This window comes from Sturnira hondurensis, unplaced genomic scaffold, assembly GCF_014824575.4.
Source record: "Sturnira hondurensis isolate 20B ecotype Veracruz unplaced genomic scaffold, ASM1482457v3 Scaffold0017436, whole genome shotgun sequence".
Lineage (NCBI taxonomy): Eukaryota > Metazoa > Chordata > Mammalia > Chiroptera > Phyllostomidae > Sturnira > Sturnira hondurensis.
In genome coordinates this window covers 8,547,419-8,574,537 of record NW_028090067.1, presented here as the reverse complement: position 1 = coordinate 8,574,537, position 27,119 = coordinate 8,547,419, and the positions used below count along the sequence as shown (strand labels likewise).

General features: G+C 41.6%; 1 protein-coding gene across 1 annotated transcript in view; it reads right to left on the bottom strand.

The window, feature by feature from the left end:
• Nucleotides 1–8,123: 8,123 nt before the first annotated feature.
• Nucleotides 8,124–27,119, bottom strand: part of MYBPC1 (myosin binding protein C1) — a 66,389-nt gene continuing 47,393 nt past the window's right edge. Inside the window, exons 26-33 of the mRNA XM_037068358.1 lie at nucleotides 25,820–25,908; nucleotides 22,972–23,167; nucleotides 18,656–18,795; nucleotides 17,234–17,393; nucleotides 15,377–15,513; nucleotides 13,543–13,729; nucleotides 11,571–11,629; nucleotides 8,124–8,758 (exon numbers count right to left, since the gene is read on the bottom strand). Of these exons, the coding sequence (XP_036924253.1) occupies nucleotides 8,708–8,758; nucleotides 11,571–11,629; nucleotides 13,543–13,729; nucleotides 15,377–15,513; nucleotides 17,234–17,393; nucleotides 18,656–18,795; nucleotides 22,972–23,167; nucleotides 25,820–25,908 (1,019 nt within the window). The 3' untranslated portion in view covers nucleotides 8,124–8,707. The remainder of the gene's footprint in view (nucleotides 8,759–11,570; nucleotides 11,630–13,542; nucleotides 13,730–15,376; nucleotides 15,514–17,233; nucleotides 17,394–18,655; nucleotides 18,796–22,971; nucleotides 23,168–25,819; nucleotides 25,909–27,119) is intronic.

Genomic DNA, 27,119 nt, shown 5'->3' with positions numbered 1-27,119 from the left:
GGACTCGGAAACACTGTCTAACAGAGGGACTGAGTGCTTGAAATCCAAACACCCGATTTTCAGAGCATGTGATATGTTGGCAGTGGCGAAAATGGCACCAGGTGTTAGACCAGTGAAGGCAAACGGGACCTTGGCTCAGCAGCCTCCTTCTCGAGTTCTGGCTAAGAAAGAATTCTGAGTCAAGACTCAAAACTGTAAGAGAAAGTTTGTTTAGAAAGTCACAGAGGTAGAAGTGAGGGGTAGAAAGAAACGGGCTGAGAAAACAAGTTACAGAGGAAAAAGAAGGCGCCTTGGAGCCTAGGAGAGAGAAGGGTAAAGGTAGTCACCTGGGGGGAAGTGGAGGGGGAAGGGAAAGTCTCAGATGTTGCCCAGGAGGAGGGGAGGTAATGCATCCTTCCCTCTGGTGGGAATTTTAGGAGAGTTCCCTGGGGAGGATCTTAAAATATTCATCAGCTCTCCGGATGTGTCTTTACAGGGTCGTGGGCTCTACTGATTGGTTGGCACCAGAGCAGGGGGACAGAGTTTGTGCAGCTGGTCCTGATGCCAGCCATCTTGTCACTTGTCTGCTTTTGCTGCTTTTCTGGGCCTGGAGCTGAAACACAGCTGAGGCCCAGATGCATTTGGTGCAGGTCAAAACCTCACTGTCCTGGGGATTAATGATTAAGGGCTATTCTCTGGACCCCTTGATTGTTTCCCTTCTAAGGGGGTCAAACCCTCCTGACTAGCAACTTGCCAGGCGAGGAAAGGTTTGGGGCAGAGGGAACCACATGACCAGCGATATGAAAGTTCAGAGGGTTTAGTGATATGCTAGGGTAGGAAAGGTTACCCTGGGGGCAAGGTCCTTGTTTTCCCAGTTTTGTCAGTTGCTAGGCACCTGGCAAAAGTGACATTACCCCTGGTGGCATTCCATACTTGGCCAATTGTCCTGCTCTGCTCATGGCCCTCTGACTGCCTACCTGACTGCCTACCACAATAACAAAGGATAATTTTACAGACACCCTTCCCTGGGACCAGAGGACAGGGATCTAGGCAGTGTTCCCCCACTGTACGTGGGGAGCAGCACACTTGCCACGCATGTAATAGTTCACCAGCCCTCACCTCACAATGCACCCAATTAGACAGGGGCGCCCCGTCACAAACATGTTATATTGAGATAAGCCTGCCGCTTAACTTTTGTTTTCATTTCACGGTTCTGACCTGTGTGTACTTTTCTAAGGCACAGAACAAGCTCAAGGCTGTTGTACTAGGGCGTGTCTATCAACAGATAAAATTTGTCCTGAGATGGGTCAGCTCACCACGTTTTCACACAGCCCACCAGCTAAGTCTGAATTTACATTTTTTTAATGATTGAGAAAAAAAGTCAAAAGAAGAATTTTTTGTGTGACAGGAAACTGCATGGACTTTGTATTTCAGTGCCATGAATGTAGCCACGATTGTGCCTTGCATGTTGTTTTTGGCTGCTCTTGTGCTCTAAGGGTGAAGTTTAGTGGGTGTGGCAGAAACCATGTGGTCTGCAAAGCCTGGAGAATCTACTGTCTGGCCCTTTACAGGAAAGCGTTTGGCAGCTCCTGCCTTGGAGCCATAGGAGGGTATCTGCAGGCCAAACTATTCACTGAGTATGCATCCTCTAATCTTTAATGTGAAAAACGATGATGAAAAACTTAGGAAGAGAATTGGTGACAGAGACCCACCTTTAACTACGCTGGTTTTATGGACAGTAAACTTGGAGATACCTGCTTTTTAATTTGTCAGTACCATTAATGATCCAAGAAAAAATCCTTTTCCAGGTTAGTAAATTTAACTATATTACAGTTTTTTCGTTAGTTTCTTTTTGCTTTTATTCCACAGATGACTGAAAGCATATGTTGTTTGTCCTTTTCCATCTTAGCGTAATACCTTCAAGGTCTATCCATGTTGTTGCAAAACACATATTTCATCTTTTTTGTGGCCGAGTAGTATTTCATTGTATATATACACCACGTTTTCTCTATCCATTATCTGTTGATGGACTCTTAGGTTGTTTCAATCTGCTGGCTCCTATGAATAATGCTGCAATGAACATAGGGGTGCAGATACCTTTTAGAATTAGTGTTTCCATATTCTTTGGATAAATACCCAGAAAAGGAATCACTAAACCCTCTGAACTTACATATTGCTGGCCATGTGGTTCCCTCAAAAAATTCTCAATTTTTTTGAGGATCCTCCATACTGTTTTCCATAGTGGCTGCACCAGTTCACACTCCCACAGTGTATGAGGGTTCCCTTTTCTTCGCATCCTCTCCAAAATCTAACTAAAAAACTTCTGCACAGCAAAGAAAGCCAGCAACAAAAGAAAAAGGCAACCAATCAAAAGGGAGAAGACGTTTGCAAATGATATGTCTGATGAGGAATTAACACCCCAAATTTATTATAAAGAGTTCATGCAACTCAGCAATGCAACAATAAACAACTTGGTTTTTAAAATGGGCAGAGAATCTAAATAAACTCTGTGCCAAGGAAGATATACAGATGACTAACAGGCACATGAAAATGTGTTCAACATCAGTAATTACTAGGGAAATGCAAATCAAACCACAATGAGATATGGGATTGCACAGTGTTAAAAGGCGGGGGTGCAGGTACCACTCTGAGCAAGCCCCTTGAGCTCCAGGTGGAGAAGGATGGCACAGAAAGAAGAGAGAAAGGACTCAGGGAGATTGGGGGGTGAGAGAGATGAGCATGACTCAATATTGCTTGCCTTGTTATCTCCAAGACACAGAAGGATGGGTGGATAGATCTATCTTTATACTCTATTACATATAATATTTTTACTTTATATCTTATATGTATTTTAATATATCTTTTAACCAATCACATAATAAATCCTGTGGAATTAAGATCTACTGTTGGTCTTTGGTGAAGGTATTGGTCGTGTGCTTCCCAGATGAGAATTCTTTTAGCTCCTGACAATATGCTTGGAACAACATCTGTTTGAAGACCTGGGGAGGAAAAAAATGTTTTCTACTCAATAAACTTGTACATTATGGAGAAGAAAACAAGATGAGGATACATTTAATGAATATACGGGGTCATGGCAGTGGCTTCAGGCTATGCGCTCTCACCTGCGCCAGGTATTTCTTTCTTCTGCAAATAGGAATGCAGAGGTGATGAACAGGATGAAGAAACCGTGACTGAGATCATGCCGGTAAAGCATGTGAGTAAGCACTGTTTTCTTTTTATTGTTGATTTTCTCATCACTGTTTCCTCTTTCTTCAGCTCCTTGTCTGGGGAGGTTATTTCTGGCTTCCTTTCTGTCTCGCTGCTCTTGATTGCTTTTCCCTCTATGGAAACAGTTGTGTTAGTCCTCCTTTTCTCTCTCCTGCTTGATCTTGGCCTTCGTGGAGCCCCTTCCTGCCACGTCCTCCCTATTTTTCCGTCACTGTTGGTTCACTTCTTCAGGGAGTAGAGCTACTAAAGGCCAACTCTGGGTCAGAGTCCCTGCTTGCCAAGACTAGATAATCATGGAAGGACCCAGAGAACAGCTTATCTCACCAATGAACTCCTGCTTCTACTGCTAGCTAATGTTTATCGAACCCTAATATGAACTATTAAGAACTGCATGAAAATAACCTCTTCTTAGCAACCCCCACGATTGCCCAACCTGCCTCCAGCTCAGTGGAACCTCCGAGTGCAGGAATTGAAACTGGATTTGCAACAACCCTCCCGTGGAGACTCAGGAGGGGGCCTGGGATGAACAGCCCAATGGCACTTTATCCTGCAGCGTGCTGGGGATACATTATTTGGCTCTCCCATGTCTGGAATTTTCCAAATGGAGACATGACTTTAAACCAGCTTTGATTTATTTTGCAACGTGGCTCCTTTCCAATTACCCTTTGTCCCAATCATCCAAGAGGGATGCCTTACAAAATCTGAATGAGGCTTCTTTTCCTTGCCACAGCCTAGCTAGTAACCCCTGGTTATTTCTTCTTTTTTTTTATTAACTAAAAAAATTTTAAGCCAAATTGGTGTATAGTGTTTTTAAGACGTTTCCTTGGGCTCCAACACTAACATAAGGGGAGAGCAGAATAGTAAGTGGAGGGAATCTCTTGCTGTGGATAGCTGTGTGAGTGCTTATCTGCAAAGAACAGAAAACGTTTTTTCTAAAGCTATTGCTTGGGAGGAAAAGAGGTTATAGTGGATTAGGCACTAGAGTGCAAGGTCTTTTTACCTTAGTGACTTGAGTCAGCTAGCACCCCAAGCCACACTCTGAGTAACCTCTTAGGGAGTGTTACACTGTCTTGCTGACTTCCTGGTATCTTGTTCCCAGTAAACTACTCCAGATAGAAAAATATTCAGCAGGGCCACAGATTGTGCGGGTCAGTGCTTTTGGGGTCAGAGAGAACACGTCATGTGTCTTTAAGGAGTAATGACAGCCCTTAGAAGCTGCAGAACCGGTCATTCCATGGATGGGCCTGTTTCTCTAGGCCATTCCAAGTTATCCAAGTTCAAACAAAGGACTTTATAGATATCTGTACGCAGCGATAACCTGAATCTTCAGTGCATGATGATATAATGGCCAAAATAAGAAAATTTTAAAAATGTATAGGGTTCAATTTAGATTCAATGACTATTATAGGGACAGTTGGGAATACTGTCTGGCATGTTATTTTTTATTCTACTTCAAAGGCCAAACTTATATTTCTAGAATTCTTTTCACAAAACTCAAGTGAGGCAGGGGATAAAGGGTTAGATCTGAGTCTGGTGAGTGGGCAGGAGGAAGTGGGGAAGTGAGAGAGTATCGGATGGTGGAGAAGAGGGAAGGACACAAGAAAGGGAACAGAGATGGTTGGGGGCTGGCTGAGCTCGAATTTTTATAACTCATATACATAACTATTTAGAAGTTATAAATCAAGCTAACGTGTTTAAGAAAATAATTGTATCCTGTAATCTTCATGAGGATACCCTTATAATGACCTGGGAGGCCCAGGTTGAATGTAGAGTTAGCAGATTCTTCAGAAATACTTGCCAGTATATGAGGTCTGTCTGGAGAAAGTCCGACTATTATTAATATAGTGAGAATGGTTTCCATGACACTGATGTAACCTGGCAGCCAAGGAGAGTGGACTGGAGTGCATCAGCCATGATGACTTCACTAGTAGTCAGGGGGGGCAGTAGACACCATTGAGTGAGCATGTGTACTGTGTGGCTGTCACAGTCAAAATGACTGAGCCTGTAGAGCAGCAGATTTTGCATTAAGCTTGAACATTCCTGCACAGAAACTATCTGGATGACTCAGAAGGCCACAGTTATGGGCAAATGGTGATTGTCAGCTTCATCACAACGACGTACCCACTCGTGCATTACATCTCATACAGAGCTTTTTGGCAACACATCAAATCACCCAGGTGATTTACACCCAGGTGACTCCTACAGCCCAGATTTGGGATTTTGAAAAGCCAAAAAACTTCTGGCTTTTCCCAAAATTAACATCGCATTTGAAAGGGAAGAGACTTTGATGGTCAATGAGATTCAGGAAAATGTGACAGGGCAGCTGATGGAAATTGGGAGAATCGTGTGAGGTCCCAAGGTGCCTATGTTGAAGGGGACTGAGTACCATGTCTCTTGTATCTTCTTCAATGAATGTCTCTATTTTTCACATTACATGGCTGTATACCTTCTGGACAGACCTTGTGTGGTGGCCCACCAGTAGTCTCTGGTCCCCCTGTTCTTTGCATCCCAGCACCTTCCTCCACCACACCAGGCGTGGTCTCGGGCACACACGTGAGGATGCCCCAAGCACAAGACTTACACAGAAGCTCTGATCACATCTGCACACCCCAACCTCCTGGCAAACAGGTGCCTTTACCACCCCTTGGGCTTCAGGGTACATATACTGGCCACACGATTCTTCTGTAGGGGTCTAAACCCAGGGAAAAAGCCCACTAAAGCCCTAACAGTGAGCATTGGTATAATCTATAAGAAGGAGTGGTATGATATGTGTTCCAAGTAAGCACACCCCTTGGTTGTATGGCCTCCCTGTCTCATGCAGTGAAATGTGTCTGGAGAAGGGCTGTAATGAGGCTGTTGAAATTGCAGAAGCCCCTCTTGCCTAGGTCCAGGGCTGATACTGAGTGGTAGAACTGTCCAGTGTTCCCACACTTGTCTAGCAGGTTGAGTGCACGATGTTGGGTGGGACCAGTGGCATTTCCGCAGCCACCAGTAGAGACTGAAATGCAGAGACTTTGCTTGTCTCTCTTTTCTAGGTACCAGGAAAGATTCTAATTGGCCCAGGACTTGAGATGGGACCTTCCAAGCAGGACAGAGAGAATTTCTCAATTGCCCTGGCTAATGTGGGGCTCAGAATCATATTTAATTTGATTTACAATAATAAAGTCATGTGGCATGTCCTATACTACATTCTAGTGTGATGCATACATGTATAATGACACATAAACCACATATTCAGCTTCTGAAATCTTAGAGTGCTCTCTTACACCCGCATGCTCTATTATTACTCTTACACATCATAAATTCCTTAAAGGCATGAAGTGGCTTATTCATCATCAGCTTCCTAGCTGAATCCATCACAGTGCCACACGCACATCAGACATTCAGCAAGCCACTTGCTGCTCTTAATAGAATGTTTCAGAATTCAACTTAAGAGTTAGTGGTTAAGGACACATATCCTTGTTTCAGTGTTTCCTGGAACTAGTGGCTTTCCCCCATTCACTATTGGTTTACATGAAAACATTCATTAAGCTTTTTTTAAAATAAAGATTTTATTTTTAGAGAGAAGGGAAGGGAGGGAGAAAGAGGAAGAGAAACCTCAATGTGCAAGAGGTCAGTTCTCACACGCCCCCAAGTGGGAGACCTGGCCTGCAACCCAGGCAATAACTTAAACAAAACTAGAACAAAGTTGGAGAGATCTAATAGCAGTGGCAGCTTCTGATATTTTTTGTTCTTTGTAGTTTTTAAAAATATTTATTTATTTATTTATTAGAGAGAGGGGAAGGGAAGGAGAGAAGAGAAACATTAATGTGTGGTTGCCTCTCCTGTGCCCCTTACTGGCGACCTAGCCTGCAACCCAGGCAGGTGCTCTGACCAGCGACCCCTTGGTTCACAGGCCAGCACTCAACCCACTGAGTCACACCAGCTAGGGCACTCTTTGTAATTTTAAAATAGACTTTTTCTTCCTTGTTGGAACTTTGTGGTATGGGAATGCCCTTAATATGAGGAGAGAGATCATATGTAGAAAAATAATATTATCTGGTATAAAATATAGTTAAAGGACACAATCACTGGGAAACCAATATTTTGTAATTATGCTTTATAGTCACTCTTAGGCAAGGTTTATAAATGGCATAAAGCAACGTGACCATGACTCTGTGAGATTGGTCAATGAGTATTTAAATGATGCAACCAGCTCAGCTGCACTGGGCCTCTGACTCAGGAACAAGGCTGCAGGGGCCACACTGATTGGTTGTGGCAGAGAGAGGTCTTATGCAGTTTGCAATAGAGATATATGGTCTTCAAGTCTCTCTAGATAATCCAGTCTTCTTTTATGTAAATTATCTTAGTCAATACTGTGAAAATGGAATTTATGATTAAAATGGGGGAGCCCCACATTGACCCAGGGGCATGACCACCACCACAACATCCCAGCTCTCCAATGGAAAGGAAGCAAAGCAGATATTATAAATGTTGTCCCAGGACCCTATGGGCCTGCCTACAGGTCACAATGGATTGAGCTCCCAGAACAAAAGGCCAAAAGAACAAAGGAGAGAAGGTGAGATGAGGTGTGGTGTGGAACCCTACTCACACTTCCGCTCCACTCCCTCAGCTGGAACTTTCTCCACAGCACCAAGGAGAGGAAAGAAGCTGCTGGAGAGATGATGGCCTTGCACAAATGGTTCTCTGCTTCTAGATTTTGAATGGATGCCATCAGCACTCCTGCTCTGTAGTCCCCACCAGCTCTCTGTCACTGTGACTGTTTTGGCAGGACCTCTGGTGAGCTGGGCCAGGATGCAAAGCCAGAGTGACACTGGGGGCCAGGCTCGAGTTGGGGAGCGTGCTGGCGGCCCGCCCGCCTTTTGTCTGCAGTTCTGTCTGGCCACATAACCCCGGACACAAAAACAAATACTGTGTCATTTTACCACAAATACTTCAGATTTATTGTAACATTTATCGACTATATTCCCCCTTGAGAAAACTTGTTTGACTTTAAGAAGTCTTCCAGTGGATTCAAATGAGAAAAGACACAGACCCACCAGTGTTAAGGAGGGTTGTGTGTAAAACACAGCTTTGCTTAGAAATAAGAAAGATGGGTTTTTAAGATTCTGTTACAGTATATGGTACTGCCTTTTTTTTTTTTACTCTGGATTAAAAAAAGCATTTACAGCCTATTACATTAAACTAAAATACCCCACTTTTCCTTATTGTATAACTTGTTTTCTCTGTGAAGTACAGTGACAAAGCACAGACAATAATGATCGAGACACTGACTTCAAATGGGATTTTGTTTGTCATTTTAATTAAGCAATCCGTGCAAATATTTTTTTTCTTCAACATGAGGAGGAAAACAAACGGCCACGCTTGGGTGCCTGGTGTTAAAACAGAAAATGCTTTCTCATTGTGACCAGATTTCAAAGCAGTAGGGAGCAGAGGCAATGCCCCGGCCCTTAGTATTCCTCAGGATTGCTTGATTGCAAGTCTCGCAAATAGGAATCAATTATGTTAGGAGGTACCCCTTGCAAGAGGAGCCTGCAGAAGGAAAGTCCACCTGAGGGGGACAAAAAGGAAAAGGCAAAGTCAAAACCATCTATGTGAAAATCACTGCAATAATACTTCTGGACTAGCTGCCTGGAAATGTGACTGATTATGTTCCAGCTGGTTACAAAGATTCATTCAGTCCCCACTTGGAAATCTTCTCCTGAGTTTCATACGTTTAGAATTTAAAACATTTGACATCTAGAAGAAAAAGCAAATTCTGGCCAGACCCCTAGAAGTCCTTTGTTCCCTACTGTTATTTAATCTTAGTTTAAATTCCTAACTGGTTGGAAAGTATTTATTGCCCTTGGAGAGATTATGGGATTCTCTGTAGATAATGCAAGTGCTCGAATGGAATGGCAGAATAAATGCATACATGTTATAAATCCATGGGAAGAACTGTTTCTGGTTGGTTAATGTTCTTTTTTAATTAAGCACAAAGAGTTCTGACTCAAGCGCAGTGGAGAAGAATAAAGGGACTGCTCCTTTAACTTTTGCTACTTATTCATTGTCAAAAGTGAAAAAAATTGGAAGTATTTTTTAAAAATAGTAAATCCTATCTAATACCTTCCAAAGGCCAGAGAAATACCTACTAATATTTCATACTTACCTTTCATATTTCTGAATTACATTTAAAAAAATAAAAGTACCTTTCATGAGAGAACCCATGAAACTGTAACAATTCATGGTCCTTTAGAGAAGTACTTAACTACTTGCTAATAAATTCACGTCCAGACAAAAACAGCATGCCATTGGAGCATTCTTAAAACTTCTTTAATGCAAATTTGGAAAAATCATTCTCCTTTTTAAAAAAAAGATTTCAAGTCACATATTGGTAGAAATGATGCCGCTTATGTACATGTCCATTCCTTGATGCAAAGAGGTCAGGATGCTTCGGAATCACACATTTTCATCTACATTAAATGCTTTAATTCATGCTCTACTGCATTCAACAACTTGCTTCATGTCAATAGGAGATAGTTGCGCCGAATAAGTACTAGCTGTTAATGTCAAGGTACTGGAATACAAATAAAAACTACAAAGTTAGATATTTTAAAGTCTATTTTCATTGGATTACATAATGAAAATCATGCCATACTCCACAAGCTTTGTATGGCTTATGACAGTCATAAGCTTCATATGCCAAAACCATATGAAAGCTTACCTTAGATGATAATATACATTCAAAAATCCTTACTGTGCTACAACTAAGGAAAAGGGAGAGAAAGAAAGAGAGAGAAGTTGTGAGCATTAATGAAGTGCTAGAACCAAGGTTGAGTACTCATTGGATGAAATTATGGTCGCAGTTATGATGAGATGATTTCATTAATCCTTAGTCATGTGAAAGATGTAGGAACATAGAAGCGCATGGAACGAAGGGCAGGGATCCAGTCACTTCAAAAAGATCATTAATATGTAAAACATTTATTAATATGCACAACCACTTTGCCTAAATCAGTGGCAAAGCCCATTTGATTGTACAGTGAATATTTATGGTAAGAGCTTCCAAACCATTAGCTTAAAAAAAAAAAATAAAACAACCCTACAACATATATATATTGTGTTTTTCAACAAAAGAAAAACATTGATGATAGACAAAGCATTAGTGTACATATATATATGTTGAAATTCTAAAAGGCAAAATTATCAAGTAGATGTATTAGACTAGCGTATTCTATGATATGTATCCTGAAATAATGATATATGACTAACCTAAATAAACCAATGGCTTAAACAAACAGGCTAGCAAGTTACTATATATATAAACTACAAAACTTTTAAGGAACGGCCTTAATCCTTTCATCTTTTGAAAACTGGCGTTACCTCTGAGAATTCAGAGAGGAAATATTGTAAACTCAGGTACAGATCCAGCCCCCAAGAACTTCTTAATCCACGCTACCAGATGGGGGAGAATCATACATGTACTATGGGACTTACTTAATGCTTACTACATTTAGAAACAGGACCTAGAATTTTCTCTCCTTTTAAGTTTGTGTATATATAAAATAACTTGGGTCCCATGAAAATATCCAAAACGTCCAACAGATACGTGGGTTGCAGATATTCTACTAGTGAGTCTTTCATTGGAAAATCGTACATATAAAAAGTTTCTAAATATTGGATCTATTTTAAATGGTGACTTCTTCATATCAAAAACACTTGGAACACTTTCTCTATAACTGAGCAATTTGAAAATGGCCAGCATTCTGAATTGCAACATGAATCTAAGGCGGGGCTATCAAATGCATTTTTGTCGGGGGCCACATCAGCCTTGCAGTCGCCTTCAAAGGGCCAAATGTAGTTTTAGGACTGTATAAACGTACCTACTCCTTAACTGGGGCCCGAGGAGCTCGGCACTGCCTCAGGGTAGAAACCAGGCGCCAGGCCCGATAAAACAAGGTGGAGGGCCGGATTTGGCCCCGGGCCTGGTCATCGAAGGAAACTACACTGGAAACGATCTTAAAGGAAGAGCATCTCTCTTTCCATATGAAAAGTGAAACTATTATACAAATGTCACTGGTTCCCAGGTTTTCATAATCTTACACCTAAAATGAAGTATCTTCAAATGTAGCTTTCTGGCTTTATTTCTGGGGACCTTTTCTATGGCATTTGTCTTCTGACAAAACTCAGCTCCTACATTACCTAATAGCCTTGAATAATTTGGCCTTCCTTGTTCATGGCATAAACACGGTATGCCATGAGCTGCTAAAAAATATAATTAAAAGCAAATGAAGAAAGTCAAGCTTTACATGCAAAATGCGATTTCATGTAAGAGGAATGGAACAGAAAGTAGAGATATCCAGTGGGATACGAATTTTTAAAACCTGTTGCTGCCCCGCCGGGAACAGTGGTTGTCCAGGGGTAATTACGCCTTGATAGATCACTGCAGAATTAGAATATTTGTACCAGTGTTTATTTGTTCTCCATTGACATTCTTACCGTTACTTTTCACAGCTTAACTTGATTCAAGTCACCTATTATCAGATAACAATCTGATGATAAACAATCTTGGCTTTACTTTTAGGACCAAAAGCTCTACCAACAGTATATTACAATTGATATCTTACTATAACCTTATGTACTAGAATACATTATTTACATTATTAAATTCAATTACCATATACTGTACTATGTAATTACTATAAAGAATATATCATCTATATGCATAATATTATTATTTTTTTGGAGGACCCCAAATGTTGAACTATTTATTTATGAAGTCATCATTTTATATCATTAGCAACATTCAGCAATTTTCAAAACACGCAGAAGTTGTGCTAAGTTTTTGTTTTTTTGGATACTGAAACGTAAGTACCAATGATACTTTGGAATTAATGAGGCTAAGGCTTTAGAAACCAGATGTGTTTGCAACTGTGACCATAATGTGCATTGAAAGCTAATTAGAACTAAAAAGTAATGTTTAAATTTGTAAGCACTACTTCAAGAGTAAGGTTTGAAATTTTCTAAGAATATTATATTTTACATTTGAGAGGAAAAAAGCAAAAAAATTTGCTCTCACTCAATTATGAATCTACTATACCATATTACCTCAGAACTGATAGAGATCATAAGAAAAAGAATACTATTTTTAAAGGTTACAAAGGAAATATTTTTCAATAAGTTTCTTTATACTAAATTTAAGACTAAAAACTTTTTTACACAAATTCCTTAAGCATTTACTTTTTAAATACAAGTATTTACAAGATTATCTTTCTGACTTTTAGATCATAATTTCTTTTTTTAATTCTTTATTTAATGTTTATTGTATTTTTTCTATTACCATTTAGTCCCCTTATACCTTCTTCCCCCCAACAATCACCACACTGTTGTCCATGTCCATGAGTCCTTTTTCATTTTTGCTCAATCTCTCTACCCCCTCACCTCATCCCCGTCACTAGCTGTCATCTGCCTTCTATCTTTGAGTCTGACTCTGTTTTGCTTGTTAGTTCAGTTTGTTTATTAGATTCCACATGTGAGTGAAATTATATGGTATCTGTCTTACTATCATAACTTCATTATAGAGACGTAGCAGAAAGACTTCTATTATCACAGAAAGGCATTGTAATACAATAAGAAAGAGAGACAAGACATTAGAAAGATGTCACCAATATCTCATGGTGTCCCAAAGTAGGTTTTGATTGTCAAGAATAAAACTTTAGTATAAAAGTTCTATTTAATATGAAAACCAATTTTGACACCAGGTTATGCTGAAACTTTTCCGCCACATCAATCCTTATGTGTTTTCTTGATTTACATTGTTTCAAAACTAGTACAAATGAAATATAGACCTGTAAATGGAAGTTCTCAGGTGAGGTTTAAAAGCAACTGGTTAAAATAAGCGGATGCTATATTCTACATGTGTAACATTCTACACTAAATTAGCAAACTTATTCATGAATATTGAAAGTTTCACAAAATAGTAAACTCATTAAAAATGCTATAAATTCCTATCATTAGGTAAGTTTTTACATCTATTTATATAGGTGAACTACGTCACCAAAATAATACATTCTCAAGTTAATTTAGTCTCACCATACTGTGCACATACCAGCAACCCACTGTAGTCAATATTTCTGTAGTTGTAAGAGATAGAAATAAGTCTACTTAAAAAAATCAGATAACTTTCAAAAACAAGTAAAGATTGAATTCAAGGTATAAAAACATTTTCCCCCATATTCTCTTCCCCTTCTTTATCCACCACAAAACATTTGGGCAAACACTTTGGACTTGGCAGAAAGGTCAGTAATTAAATGGTTTTCTTTTTTTATTCTATACCCAAGATCTTGGATGTCATACCTTTCACCTCCAGTTTGCATTCGACCTCAGCTGTCCCAAGGTCATTGACTGCTTTGCAGCAGTAAGTGCCTCCATCGTAAGGGCTGGGCTTGCGAATCTCCAGCGTGCAAACCCCTTGGTTGCTGAACATCCTGTATCTCGGGTCATCCACAATAGCAACTTTGTTTTTCATCCAGGTTATTTTAGGCTGAAGTTAATATTGAAATAAATTAGGTCAAAACATACCTGTAGTTAGCACAGTAATAGACCATCAAAGCCAATGACAGAATTTTAAAGTATGGCTCAGAAAGAAACACATCTAAAAAGAATCCACATCCACTTGATCACTGTTTCTCTTAAGTTAAATTCTACTTAGTGGTTGGCAAGAGAGCAATGAGCAGTTCTGAAGAAGCAACCCAGATCTGTCCCCAGGGCAGCTCTGGAGCGGTCTTCCCAAACAGATTCACTTGCATTTCAATTTGACCTACAGGTCCGTGAGGTTCATTTATCCAAGAGACTATGTATTGCAGGGCATTTTTCCCAGAATCCCCATGAGGTGTCATAACCACCTAATTTTCTTCACTTCCTTTTCCTGATACTCTTTTCTAATTATTTACGGGCTGCTTATGCCCCCTCACCATTTAATCTGTCCTCTGACATCTGTTTTCCTCATTCAGTGGTAATGGATCTTCTCCTACCAGATAATTCAAGATCTGTCATAATGCAAATTGCCCAGGGAGTTGACTGCATTCTCCTTGGCCCCTGAACTATATCTGACATTATTGACCTTCCATTCCTCTTTCATATCATCTTCTTCCTTATGTAAATGCACACCTTCCCCCTTCCCTCTTCTACCTCTGACATGATTTTGCCTCTCTCAGACCCTAGAGCTGGCCCTTCTCTTTGTTCTTCACACTGTTTTCCTCCTTCAGCCTTTCAAGTGGTTGAATTCACTGAGGCTCAGGCATAGGTCCTCGGCTTTCCGCTCACCACCCTCTTGCCTCTATGCTATTCCTTTCTAGAGCTTTGACTCCCAGGGGTGGAATGTGGCACTCCCATGCCCGGGGACTCCTAAACTGAGAGTCACAGCCCTAGCCTTGGTCCGAAGCTCCAGTGAACAGTAAACCTCTTCTCTGTCTACTTCCTGGTCATTCCTACCCAGATGTACCAACATCATTTCCAATTAAGCACGAATTTATCATCCTCCATCTGCAGTTTGGCTTCTCTCTCACTTTCCTATTTCTGTTCATGGTATATGCGGGGAAAAATACCACTGTTTGCAATTTTTGACATTCTAGGCCTCCTTCCCTCAGTGCCCCCTGGGGACAGATAACTATCTGTATGGGCAACATTCATTAATTTGCTGTTCTTTTCAAACAACACAAAACCTTAGAAACCTTAGAAACCTTTCTAACTCTCTTCTGTCAGATGTGATTCCTCCCATCCCTCAATACAGCACATTTTAAATTCTGCCTGGCATTGCAGTATCATCATTTGCTTTAGTCTATTGTAGAAAGCCCAATGAATCAATATTCCCACCTAATTTTTTCAGGTGAAACAATATTACTTCTATCTCCTCACCCCTCAGTTCCTTTTAAAACAGGTGGTTTGTTATTCCCTTAGACGGTATCCCTGATTTATTAAAGAAATGTAGACATTTTTTACTACTACATTTAAATAGTGTAGTTCATGTTCCACAGCAGCACCTCCCAACCCTAGAATAAGACACAAGTAGCAGCTGGAGCCTCAGTTTATACTGCTACTTACATTTATACTGTGGCAAATACCAAAGAGAGAGTTTGGGGTTAATTCTTAAATTTAACTAATGTGACTTTTAAAAAATACAACATGGTACCTTAGGATTTCCTCTCACACTGCAGTTCAGAGTGGCGTTGTAGCCAGCGATAGCGTAGGTGTTAACCAAAGGCTGAGTATACATGGGCGCCTCTGTGAAATCAAAGTCTTCATACACGGGATTTTTGTAGACTTTACCTTAAAAACAAGCATTAGAAATATATAAGTTGGCTTAAGATCATGTTATTCTTGGCATACTTTACTCACCATTAAAACTCCCCTGAATGTAGAAAAGCATGTAAAAACATGAGTGAATACCACACAGCATTCATTCTGGAGTGTACAAATAGATAGCCAACCCCACATGGGACACAGAGGTCGTCTGAAACTGAAACAAATATTGACAAGAATTTGGTGTCAGTGTACTTTGATCAATGGTGCATTTAATGGGACAGTAATGAGGAAGAGCTTTAAGGAGAGCGGTTCCTGAGGAAATGAAATGATAGGCAAGAAATTCAGCTCCACCCATTTCATGGGTCTCGTATGTAGCAACGCTGAAGGTGCCCAAGAACAGAAGTAACCCAAGCTCAAGAAATCAATGTCTACTTTTTCCTATCCCTTTGATTTTAGCCACTTAATACACTTACAGCCCAGAAGCAGGAATGAATTACAGCTAGTATGTTTAAAAAATGCAATAATAATATATTTTCCTCTAAAAGTTTGACTTTTAAAATTACTATTTACTTGGGAATTTTTACCATAATTGAAAATATGCTTATCATTTTCTTATTTCTTTTCACATCTTTTTTCAGTCTCCTCTAGTCACTGAAAACCAAGGTTTTCGGATGTCCAGTATTATACTGTGATTTATAATGACAAGTCTACACTTGGTCTTCATCCCCATTTCTGGTGCAGAGCTCCTAAAACCCTTGACATTTCTTAAGCAAGGAGAGCTATAAACGTGTCTTCTGTTACATTAGTGATGTGGCTTTTGGCCCCTCCCAAGGACCGTTTGCCAAGGGAAGCAACCTTGTGATTAGTGGGTTAGAGCTTTTAGTCCCTCCCCCAAGCATCCAAGGAAAAGAGAGGGGCTGGAGATTTAATCAACCCTGGGCATGTAACGAAGCCCCCTGTAGAAAAGCAAAAAGCCCACAGATCGCAGAGCTTCTGGACTGCTGACCACTGGACATTCCAGGAGAGTGCTGGGACTCTGAGGGCAGGGGAACTCCGTGCCCTGTCCCTGTGCTTGGCCTATGCCCCTCTTCTATCTGGAAGGTCCTGAGTTACAATCTTTTCCAGTAAACCGGTGATACAGTAGATAAAATATTTCTCTGAGTTTTGTGAGCTATTCTGGGACACTGATCAAACCTGAAGAGGAGGTCACTGGAACCTCTGGTATATAGTCTGTTAGAAGCACAGGTGACAACCTGGACTTACAATTGNGACATTCCAGGAGAGCGGTGGGACTCTGAGGGCAGGGGAACTCCGTGCCCTGTCCCAATGCTTGGCCTATGCCCCTCTTCTATCTGGAAGGTCCTGAGTTACAATCTTTTCCAGTAAACCGGTGATACAGTAGATAAAATATTTCTCTGAGTTTTGTGAGCTATTCTGGGACACTGATCAAACCTGAAGAGGAGGTCATTGGAACCTCTGGTATATAGTCTGTTAGAAGCACAGGTGACAACCTGGACTTACAATTGGCATCTGAAGTGGGAGGTGGACACATTCTTGTGAGACTGAGCCCATAATCCATGGGGCCTGACGCTATCTGTGGGTAGACCATGTCAGAATTGATTTGAATTGCCGGGCACCCAGCTGCTGTCTAAGAATTGCTTGGTGGTGTGGGAGAAACTTCCTAAACCCCCACACGCTGGAATTGGGTCCAAAACCCCTTTTAACCAGCCCACTGCTAACTCACCATCCTTGGCAATCACGGCACTCTCTTTGGTCATTGTTGCATTCTCACTGAGGCCACACATGTTTTCAGCAAAGACCCGGAAGTAATATTCATTTCCTATGACCAGTTCAGTAATGGTGGCATTGGTTCGATGATAATGCTCAATGACAGTGAACCATTCCTGAAAGAAAAAAGTTGGAGGAAAACTATCTAAAAATATACAACTATTCCAACTGACGACTAGAATAAATAACAAGGATGATGTTTCATTCGCCAAAAGAAAAATAGCACTAATTTTTATATTAAGAGTAATAACAACATACTCAAGTGTAAATTAATTATAAAGTATTAAACACATGTATGTTGTTATTACTGCCCTTACCAACCTTCCTCCCTTGTTTTAGTAACCCAATGAAATTTCATAATCTTTCTACATTCTTTTTAAAAATATTTTATTTATTTATCCTTAGAGGGGAAGGGGAGAAGGAGAGAAATATCAATGTATGGTTGCTTCTCCTGGGTCCCCTCCTGGGAACTGGCCTGCAACCCAGGCATGTGCCCTGACTGGGAATCGAACCACAATCATGTGGTTCGCAGGCCCACACTCAATCCACTGAGCTACACCAGCCAGGGCTTCTTTCTACATTCTTACTGCTATCCACTGATGTAAATGTCTAGAGACCTCTCATCAATTCATTCAGTAAGATGTGTTACTCTTTTAATGAGAGTGAAAAATGGCTCTATGCCATTATGTATCCAAACATTCACTTATTTCTTCATTCACTTTCAGGCAAGGCAGTAGGAGAGGGTAGTGGCTGGATTCTGGTTCAGGAAGACCAACACGTTAACATTTAAAATCTGGTCATTTTGAGCAAGCCATTTATACTTTCCGAGCCTCAGTTTCCTCATCTATAAAATATGGCTAACAGTAATTTCTACTCCAATTGGGTTGCTTCTTGAACATCCTAAGCTCCTTCCTTCCTCAGGACCTTTGCACATGTTGTTACCCTTAGAATCTTTCTTTCATAACTAGAGCCTTTTTGTCCATGCTATTGAACATTTATTTTACAAGGAGAAATGGGTGTAAATCTGAATCAGAATACAGAGTGAGTAAATATTTGTTGAACAAGTGAATTTATTACATTCCATTGAGCATTGTGTTAGGTACTATATATATTTTTTCAGCTTCATGCTAACCAAACAAAGTAAGTATTTGTGAACCTACACTGTAAGATGAGGAAGGTAGTTTATGTATATGCGGCCTTAAGCAGCAAAGCTGGAATCTGACTTTCTGTGGCTCCAAAGGCCTTACTCTTTCCACTAGGTCGCCTCACTTCTCCACAGCCCCCCTGGGTTCCTCACGAGAGACGACCTCATATTTCCTCCTTTCCTTCTATGCAGTGTGATTTTGCTCCTGCGGAACCAGAGAAAGCCAGGCCTTACCATGCTCTTCTTGTCAGCCTTCTGGATTGTGTACCCTGTAATGGCCGCGTTTCCGTCATCCTTTGGGGGTGTCCATGACAGGGCAACGTTCTCTCCCCAGACATCCTCAATCTTCACAAGTTGGGGAGGACCCGGACGGTCTACAGGACAAATTCATGGCATAACTGGGGGGTCACTTTCCCCCCAAACCTTCACATTGCGTCAGGAGGGTATTTTAAAACGTCCTTTCCTCCTTGCATTTCTAGCCACATTTCTTTCACCATTCTTAAACTTTGGAGAAACGGAATGCACTCCAGCTAAGTTTATCTGGGAACCCTTGACTTTCACCTTCATGGGGAAAAAAAGATTTCAAAAACAAAGTTGAAATGAAATCTCAAATCTCATTAACCAGGCCTCCAGGGACACAGCCTACTGGCATTGAATTGCATGGCTACCCTGCCTAGTTGGAAATGCAAGCTGATGCTGGACTTGAAATTTAGAGCCCGCCCGGGCTGCGCAGCTCTAACTTTTGGTGAAAGGCACTGAGCCCACAGCCTGTGGGTGGGTTTCTCTGTTGTACCCAAAAAGCACCTTTAAGGGGCATGAGGAAAACGTTTTTATCACTCTTTCAACTCCCTCTCCAAGATTTATTTGTATGTATTGAGTGTTTCCATTTTATTAAGTGAAGTGCATTAATTAGGAAATAAAATCTTTCCTCAGTTTACTTTCTGTGACCTTTGACCTTCCAGTAAATTTCAGTAACATTCAGGAAGGCCAGAGTCAAGAAAACTAAGTGTTGATTGGGAAGTCCCCCATCAATTGAATCATGCACAGAAGTGCAAAAAAGGATAATAATTACACAGCAGAGGGGCAAAAAATATGTTTATAGTTATTTGCGTGGAAAAAATAGAATAAACTATTATATAAATATTCTATTTATATTATTTATTATACAAATAGAATAATAAACTGTTTTGTATAGTCACAACTATAAACTACTTTTGCTCTACCTTATACTATATATTTCCTAATTTTTTTCTTTTTTTAATATATTTTATTGATTATACCATTACAGTTGTTCTATTCCGCCCCTTCATTCCCCTCCACCCGCACACTCCCTCCCCCACTGTTCTCCCCCCCCCTTAGTTTATAACCACATGTCTCAGTTTCTTTAGATTCTATATTTCCCCCACTATTCTCGCCCTCCCCCTATCTATTTTCTACCTACCATCTATGCTATTTTCTGTGCCTTCTGCCCCCTTCTCCTCCTCCCACCCCCCTGTTTCTAACCCTCCATGTGTTCTTCATTTCTATGGTTCCACTCCTGATCTAGCTGTCCTCTTGGTTTGCTTTTGTTTTAGGTGTGGTTGTTAATAACTGTGTGTTTGCTGTCCTTTCACTGTTCATATTTTTCATCTTCTTTTTCTTATATAAGTCCCTTTAGCATTTCATATAATAAGGGCTTGGTGATGATGAACTCCTTGAACTTGACCTTATCTGAGAAGCACTTTATCTGTCCTTCCATTCTAAATGAAAGTTTTGCTGGATAAAGCAATCTTGGCTGTAGGTCTTTGGATTTCATGACTTGGAATACTTCTTTCCAGCCCCTTCTTGCCTGTAAGGTCTCTTTTGAGAAATCCGCTGACAGTCTGATGGGTACTCCTTTGTAGGTGACTGTCCCCTTATCCCTTGATGCTTCTAGGATTCTCTCCTTCATTTTGGTCTTGGCTAATGTAATTATGATGTGCCTTGGTGTGTTCCTTCTTGGGTCCAACTTCTTTGGCACTCTCTGAGCTTCCTGGATTTCCTGGAAGTCTATTTCCTTTGCCAGACTGGGGAAGTTCTCCTTTATTATTTGTTCAAATACTTTTTCCACTCGTGGCTGTTTCTTTCCCCCTTCCGGTACCCCTATAATCCAGATGTTGGAACGTTTAAAGATGTCTTGGAGGTTCCTAAGCCTCTCCTCATTGTTTTGAATTCTCATTTCTTCATTCCTTTCTGGTCGGATGTTTCGTTCTTCCTTCTGGTCCATTCCATTGATTTGAGTCCCAGTTTCCTTTCCATCGCTATTGGTATCCTGGACATCTCCCTTCATTTCAATGAGTTTAGCCTTCATATGTTCCTCTAATTTGTGACTGTAATCTACCAATTCTGTGAGCATCCTGATAAATAGTGTCTTAAATTGGGCTTCTGAGAGGCTGGCAATCTGTCGGTCACTTAGAGTTATTGGCTCTGGGACTTTGAGTTCTTCTTGTGCCATCTTTTGGGCTGTTCGTGCCTGTTCCATAGCAGGATTGGAGCCCTAAAGTATTCACTAGAGCAGGGCAACTAAGTCGCTGGGTTGTGACGTTGTATGTGGGGGCGGGGTCAAAGAGGGACAATGGCTTCCCTCTGCTGCCTGCTGCCGTGACCCCTACCGGCACCGCAGCCACCACCGTCACCAGGCCCACGCGTTTCGTTCCACTGCACACGAGTGTGCCACCGCTGTCAGCCCTCCACCACTGGGTTCGCCCCCTGGGGCTTGCGTGGTCCGTCTCACTGTGCGCGAATGTGCGACCTTGGTCAGTCTGCCCCGCACCCCGACTGGTTCCGGGCTGCCTACGCGCCTAGGTCGGGGGATCTGTCCTGCCCGACCCTGCTCCGCTGCTGGCTCCGCCTCTCTTACCATCCCGTTGAATGGTTCGTAGTTGTCGGACTTCCGTATAATTCTGTTTTCTTTGGGTGTGTTCTAGTTCTCCAAAACTTTTGTTGTATTCAAATTTGGTTGTGGGAGAAGGCACAGTGTTTCCACCTATGCCTCCATCTCGGCGGAAGTCCCTAATTTTTTTTAAATTATTTCTTAATTTTTAAGATAATATCATGTCTATTACCTTTCTCAGTGCAAGCATCAGCCTTTCTGCCCCGAAATATCTTTTAGGTATTATATTAAAATGCAATTGTAATCATTTTTATAGGAGATATAAACTGTGCGACTGAAAAGGACAAACTGTGGTGTGCTTTTGGGTAAGACTTTTCTCTCTTTTAAATACAATTTAACAAGCAGTCTTCATGGGCTCAGCTGGTGGAACCATGGGGACATTCCTCCCTTCTTGCCCATTATTGCCAACAGGAAGTTTCTTTTAACCCTGGTATTCTATCTCCCGTTTTTACCACTCAGTCCTACAGTCCCACCTCCCAGCTGCACCCCAAGTCAACTTGGTTTTCAAAGTTCACATTGACTTCAGATACTTGCTCCCCAACAGTAAATGGCTTTGGTAGATTCTCATGATCATGGCAGACACATACATTTAGAACTAGTAAAATAATTAGAATAATAATATTACTACTTATTGAACTCTCTCAGTGTACAAGGGATATACCAGGCACTTACAACTACCTGATAAAATAACTACAGGGCAAAATAGAAAAATAGAATGTCCCTTGTGTTTCAGAAGGCAGCGCTCTTCCAGAGGCTTCCATGGGTTTCCAATAGTACAGAGCCAGGTCAAATCAGGAGGGTTTAGCCAGGAGGAAAATAGGGCTCAGTTTGAAGGGTATGAACTTCCCCCCGCAGGAAGGACTTTTCCCCTAAGAAACGCTTGTCACAGGAAGTTGCTCTTTGGGTGAAAAAACCTCAAGTTTCAGCAAATTTGCTGAAATACAATAGTCAAAAAATGGCTGGAAACAAGGCTTCTCTTAGCTCTGCTCTTAAATTTATTCGTGAAATAGTGTGGAAATTATAGAGCAGCTCAGGTGAGAGGTCCTTCCATAAGGGGTTGTACCTCTATTCCCCTAACCGGGCAGAAGTAAGAACTACCCTTACTTATTATCTAGACAGGTAAGTACCCAATTAGCCCACAGGATCAGCCAAGCCAGTGTTTAACTTTGTTTTGGCACACATTCCTTCCATTTATAAAAATTTCCTCACTCTCCATTAAATTTTGTTAATAGAGAATTTTAAGTGCAGTACACCCATGTTAAACTGTGTCTAGAATCTACAATGTTTTCTATGAAAGAATTCAGCACAGGAATGGATTTATCCTTGAGGAGTGGAGACACGGAGTAAGAGGGGACTGGACTGCAAAGCAATGCACATGGTCTTTCACCAAAAAGTCTGTCCATTCATTTCCTTTCACAAAGACGGCCCAAGTCTCCCATGACTATTCCTTTTACTCAGTGAAAAATTATTCTGAAATGCAAACACATCTTACTAATGTATCTGTTCTTTAAAAGATTCTTAAAAAAGAATTTTATGTCGAGCCAGCCAAACACAAATTTCTACTTTAAGCCTTAATGACAAGGACAATTAGTCCCAAAACGGCTTTGACAGATGTTCTAGTTCCTTCTTCCAAACATACCAACGATCTGGATGTCGATCGATGCATTTTCCACGAATTTCTCCACTTTGACTTGCAGGTCATATTTCCCTGAGTGGCTCCTCTCTGCTTTTCTGATGAATATGATTGTGTCGGTCTCCGAGTTGCGTATGTTGATTTGATTCTTATCAATTTCGGCACCATCCTTCGTCCAAGTTAATTCTGGTCTTGGTTTTCCCTAAAAAGAAAGACAGAAAAAGTGGAGGAGGAGGGAAATCAGACTGTCCCACGATTTTTTCTCACTATGAAGAAACAAATGACAGTGGCCTCCCCTAGTCAAGGCAAGGTGGGCAAACAGCCTGGCGGTGAGCAGCCAGAGCAGCGACAGTGCTACCACTCGCTGCCTTGACTGCATTCTGTGTACAAGGCACCACGTTAGGCACATGAAGTTCATTAGTTCCCATAATCTTCCTTTCAAAGTGGTCCCACTATCCTCATTTTTTGGATAAGGAGTTAAAAGACTTGCCCAAGGCCTTGCAGCTAAGTGAGTGCTAGCATCAGTTTTTACAGCCAGGTGTCTTTAGCTCCGAGGCCTGCAGAATGCAGCATTATGGTCGAAGGCGTGGGCTCTGGGGCGCTGGAATCTGCATTTGGATCCTGACCCCACCACTGAATAGGTGTGTGACTTTAGGCAAGTGGTCATACTTAAACTCTCTGTGCTTCGGCTTCCCCATTTGTAAAAGGAGAACAAGGAGAGTACCTACCTCACGGGGTAGCTACAAAGACTGACGTCTTCAGAAAGCTTCTGCATACTACATACGTGTTTTATTAACATCACCTAAATGTTAATGACTACTAGTCCACTCTGATGCTCATTTCAGACTTGTCTATAATTCTGTTTATTTTTCTAGCGGCTGAAACTATTCTTTAAGAGTAGGCTTTGAGAAATTCTGATGTCACTCTTGGACCTGAGTTTCCATTTGTATCACAAAAGAACTTCTAGGATTCCCGAGAACGGAGACTCACTGCACAGATGGGAACCACGCATTAATGCAGTCAGGTAAGGCGCAGCCTCCCTCCAGGCTCCTAATGTGGTTTCCGATGGGTTATAACAAAGAATGTGAGACACACATCAAACCCCTGCCCACAGAACTTAGAGAATGGCTGGGGGTGCTCAGACTTGCACATGGGAAGTAGGGAACAATATTGTTCACACACACAAAAGCAGTTCTAGGTCTTATTTCCTTAAATGTGCAAGTTGCTATTAGCTACTGGGGGGGAAATGAGCTCTCTGATTACATAGGGAATAAAAAAGCACTGGATTCAGGGTTAAGGGATATGGAGTCTGCTCTTGGCAATACCATTTACTTGCTGTGTGACCTTGGGCAAGCCACTTAACTTCTCTGACCGTCAGCTTCTTCCCTTCTCAAGTGGGGATAAGGAAATCTGCCCTTCCTGCCTCTCACACAGTGTTCTTTCCCAAGGTGAATGAGAACATATTTCTGAGAACTCTAGAGGTTACACAGATACACAAACATGGCACAGTCTTGTCAGCCCCTTCCTGGCAGCTAAGTAGTCCCTGGGATGCCTACCTGTGAGGTCTCTGTTCACATGCTCTTTCCTCTCTCAGACCCAGTGACAGACATGAAATGCACAGACCCCCAAGATCTGGGAACTGGGATGAGTCCTAGTGATAGAAGTGACTCAGCAGCCCCAGTCCAGGGCTGGGTTTGGTCCCAAGTGCCTGCCTTGTCTCAACCCCTGGTTTTATTTGAGGCCGTGGGAGGAGAGAAATGGGAGTCATCTCCTTCTCCCTCTACTGTTTACATTCACATCCTCCCTGGCTTTCACTGTTTTCACGCACTGTGTTTAGAGGGGATAACTGCCTCTTCTACAGCGTGGGCCTTGAGTTCAGTGAGGATGGCCTGAATTGACTGTCCTGTTAGTTCGGTTTCCATGGGGGCTCTGAGTCTGAATGAATTCATGTGCCTGTGTGCCTGTGCATATGTATGTTCATGTATGTGTTCAAATGTGTACAGGGACCTAAATTCTAACTCTAAGGCTATGCTATCTGATAGTATAACTACGAGTGTCTATTTAAACTAAAATTAGTCATAACTAAGGAAAATCTTAAATTCATACTAGTTCCTAGTTGTACATTTCAAGTGTTCGACAGCTCTGTGTGGCTGGTAGTTACCACAATCGACAGCACATATAGAGGACATTTCTGCCATTGCAGAGAGTTCCATTAAACAGTGCTGTTTAGAGGCAAAAAAGGAGGCAAATGAGTAAGGGTGTGGTGGTGCAGTGTGTGTGTGTGTGTCTGTCTGTGTCTCTGTGTATGTGTGTGTGTGTGTATGAGACCAAAACTGTTTACTGTAGGCAAAGCCTGGTTAATCTTATAAACAACAAATTCTTTCACTGGAAAAATGATTTATCAATGGTCACATATTTCAGTTAGTGACAAGGAGACATCAAATTTTAGCTATTCCTTTTTGGGGATTTACTTCAGTTTGGGGTAATTGTGGGAAGTAAGCACATGTTGTTTTCCTGACTGTTCCATTGAGAACTTCACTTCAAATGAAGGTTAGTCTTGCAGGTGTGTAAAAGCAGAAAGAACCGTCAAGCATTTCTTGTTTTCGTATATCCTCAATGTTTCCCCCTGCCCCACCGTAGTCCCGGAGCTTCTGATCTCATTCGTGAAGAAAGAAAATCTGGGACAGTTTTATAGGTTTCTCTTTCACAGCAGGAGATGATCACTCCCCAGAATCTCTTCCAATGTTTTCCTGTCTCCCTGGGAGGAACCCCTGACTCACGAGGAACATCAGTACTACAGCGTCTCCCTCAAACGCCCCCGCACTGAGAAAACGAGGGACCCCTAAATTATTACCTGGAAAGGTATAACCAGGTTGACAGCTTCTCCAACTCTGCGGATATAGGTTTGCTTCAGGTGCCTTGGGATGCGGATCTTTGGAGGCTCTGAGTGAGAGTAGAATAGCACGATTTTGTGATCAGTATGGTACACTGGACACAGCCTTACATCCGCATGCAGACACGATGCTCACTGGACCTGCTTGTGCAGGGGTCTCCACGGTTCAGCGTAGATGGGCTGCTAATAGGTTACACACAGTAACTTCGGTTCCAAATGCTTTCTTCAAAGAGATGCTTTAACAGTCTAACACAACAAAATTTATCCTTGACCGCTTTGATTTTACTGCTACTTCCTATTTTTATTGTTATTATGAGCTTAAAGCAACATTATAGAAAAATACCAAAGTTTCTCTTGAAACCTTGGACACATTTTCCATAGTTTGCAACACTGAGTATAGTCTCCAATGAACAATCCACTAACGGTCTACAGACACCACATTAGCGGGTGGGACCGCCCATTCTTTCTTCCATTCTTTTTTTTTTTAACCAGAAAACAAAACATTTTAATACTGAGCCATTGCTATTGAGATGATTCTGTTGGAATTTTATAGTAACTTTCTCCCTGTGACTACGGTGAAGTACATAACAGGGAACTCTAGCCCGCTGGGGATTCAAGTCCGTTAATTCAACAGCACAAAGACACGAGAACATGTTGCTGCAAACCCATCAGGAGCAGGGAGTCAGAGTCTCATAGGCTCCCAGGAATGGTGCGGGTCTCATCACTTGACTGGGCTAACTGCTCTTCACGAAGGGACCAATTTAACCCTCTGGGCCACCGTAGGAGCCAGGCACTGCTTTTACTTTATGATGAGGGAACTGGAGCACAGGAGTTTCAGTAACTTGCCCTTGGTGACAGGCCAGGGTTAGAACCTGGAGTCGGCCCTGAGTGCCTGTGCTCTGCTTGGAAGCATGGGCTGCAGAGTCAGATCCTCCATCAGACACGCAGTAGATCACAACAGGAGTCTCAGGCTCCTGTTGTGTAAAATTAGCGTGATAACAGCACCTAATTTATAGGATTGTCATGGGGATTAAATAATGTTATTCATATAAAGAATTTAGCACAATGGTTGAGAATAGTAAGTGCTCAATACACTTTCAGAGATGACGATGACGACAATGATGATGAGGACCAAATGTCGGGGTAGGAAGAGAACCTGGAGACCCTCTAACTCTCTAACTTTAGGTATCAGTAAGGTTCTGCAGCAAACCAAACTGTCATCACAACAAAAGTTAACACAGATTGGGGGCTTATTACATAG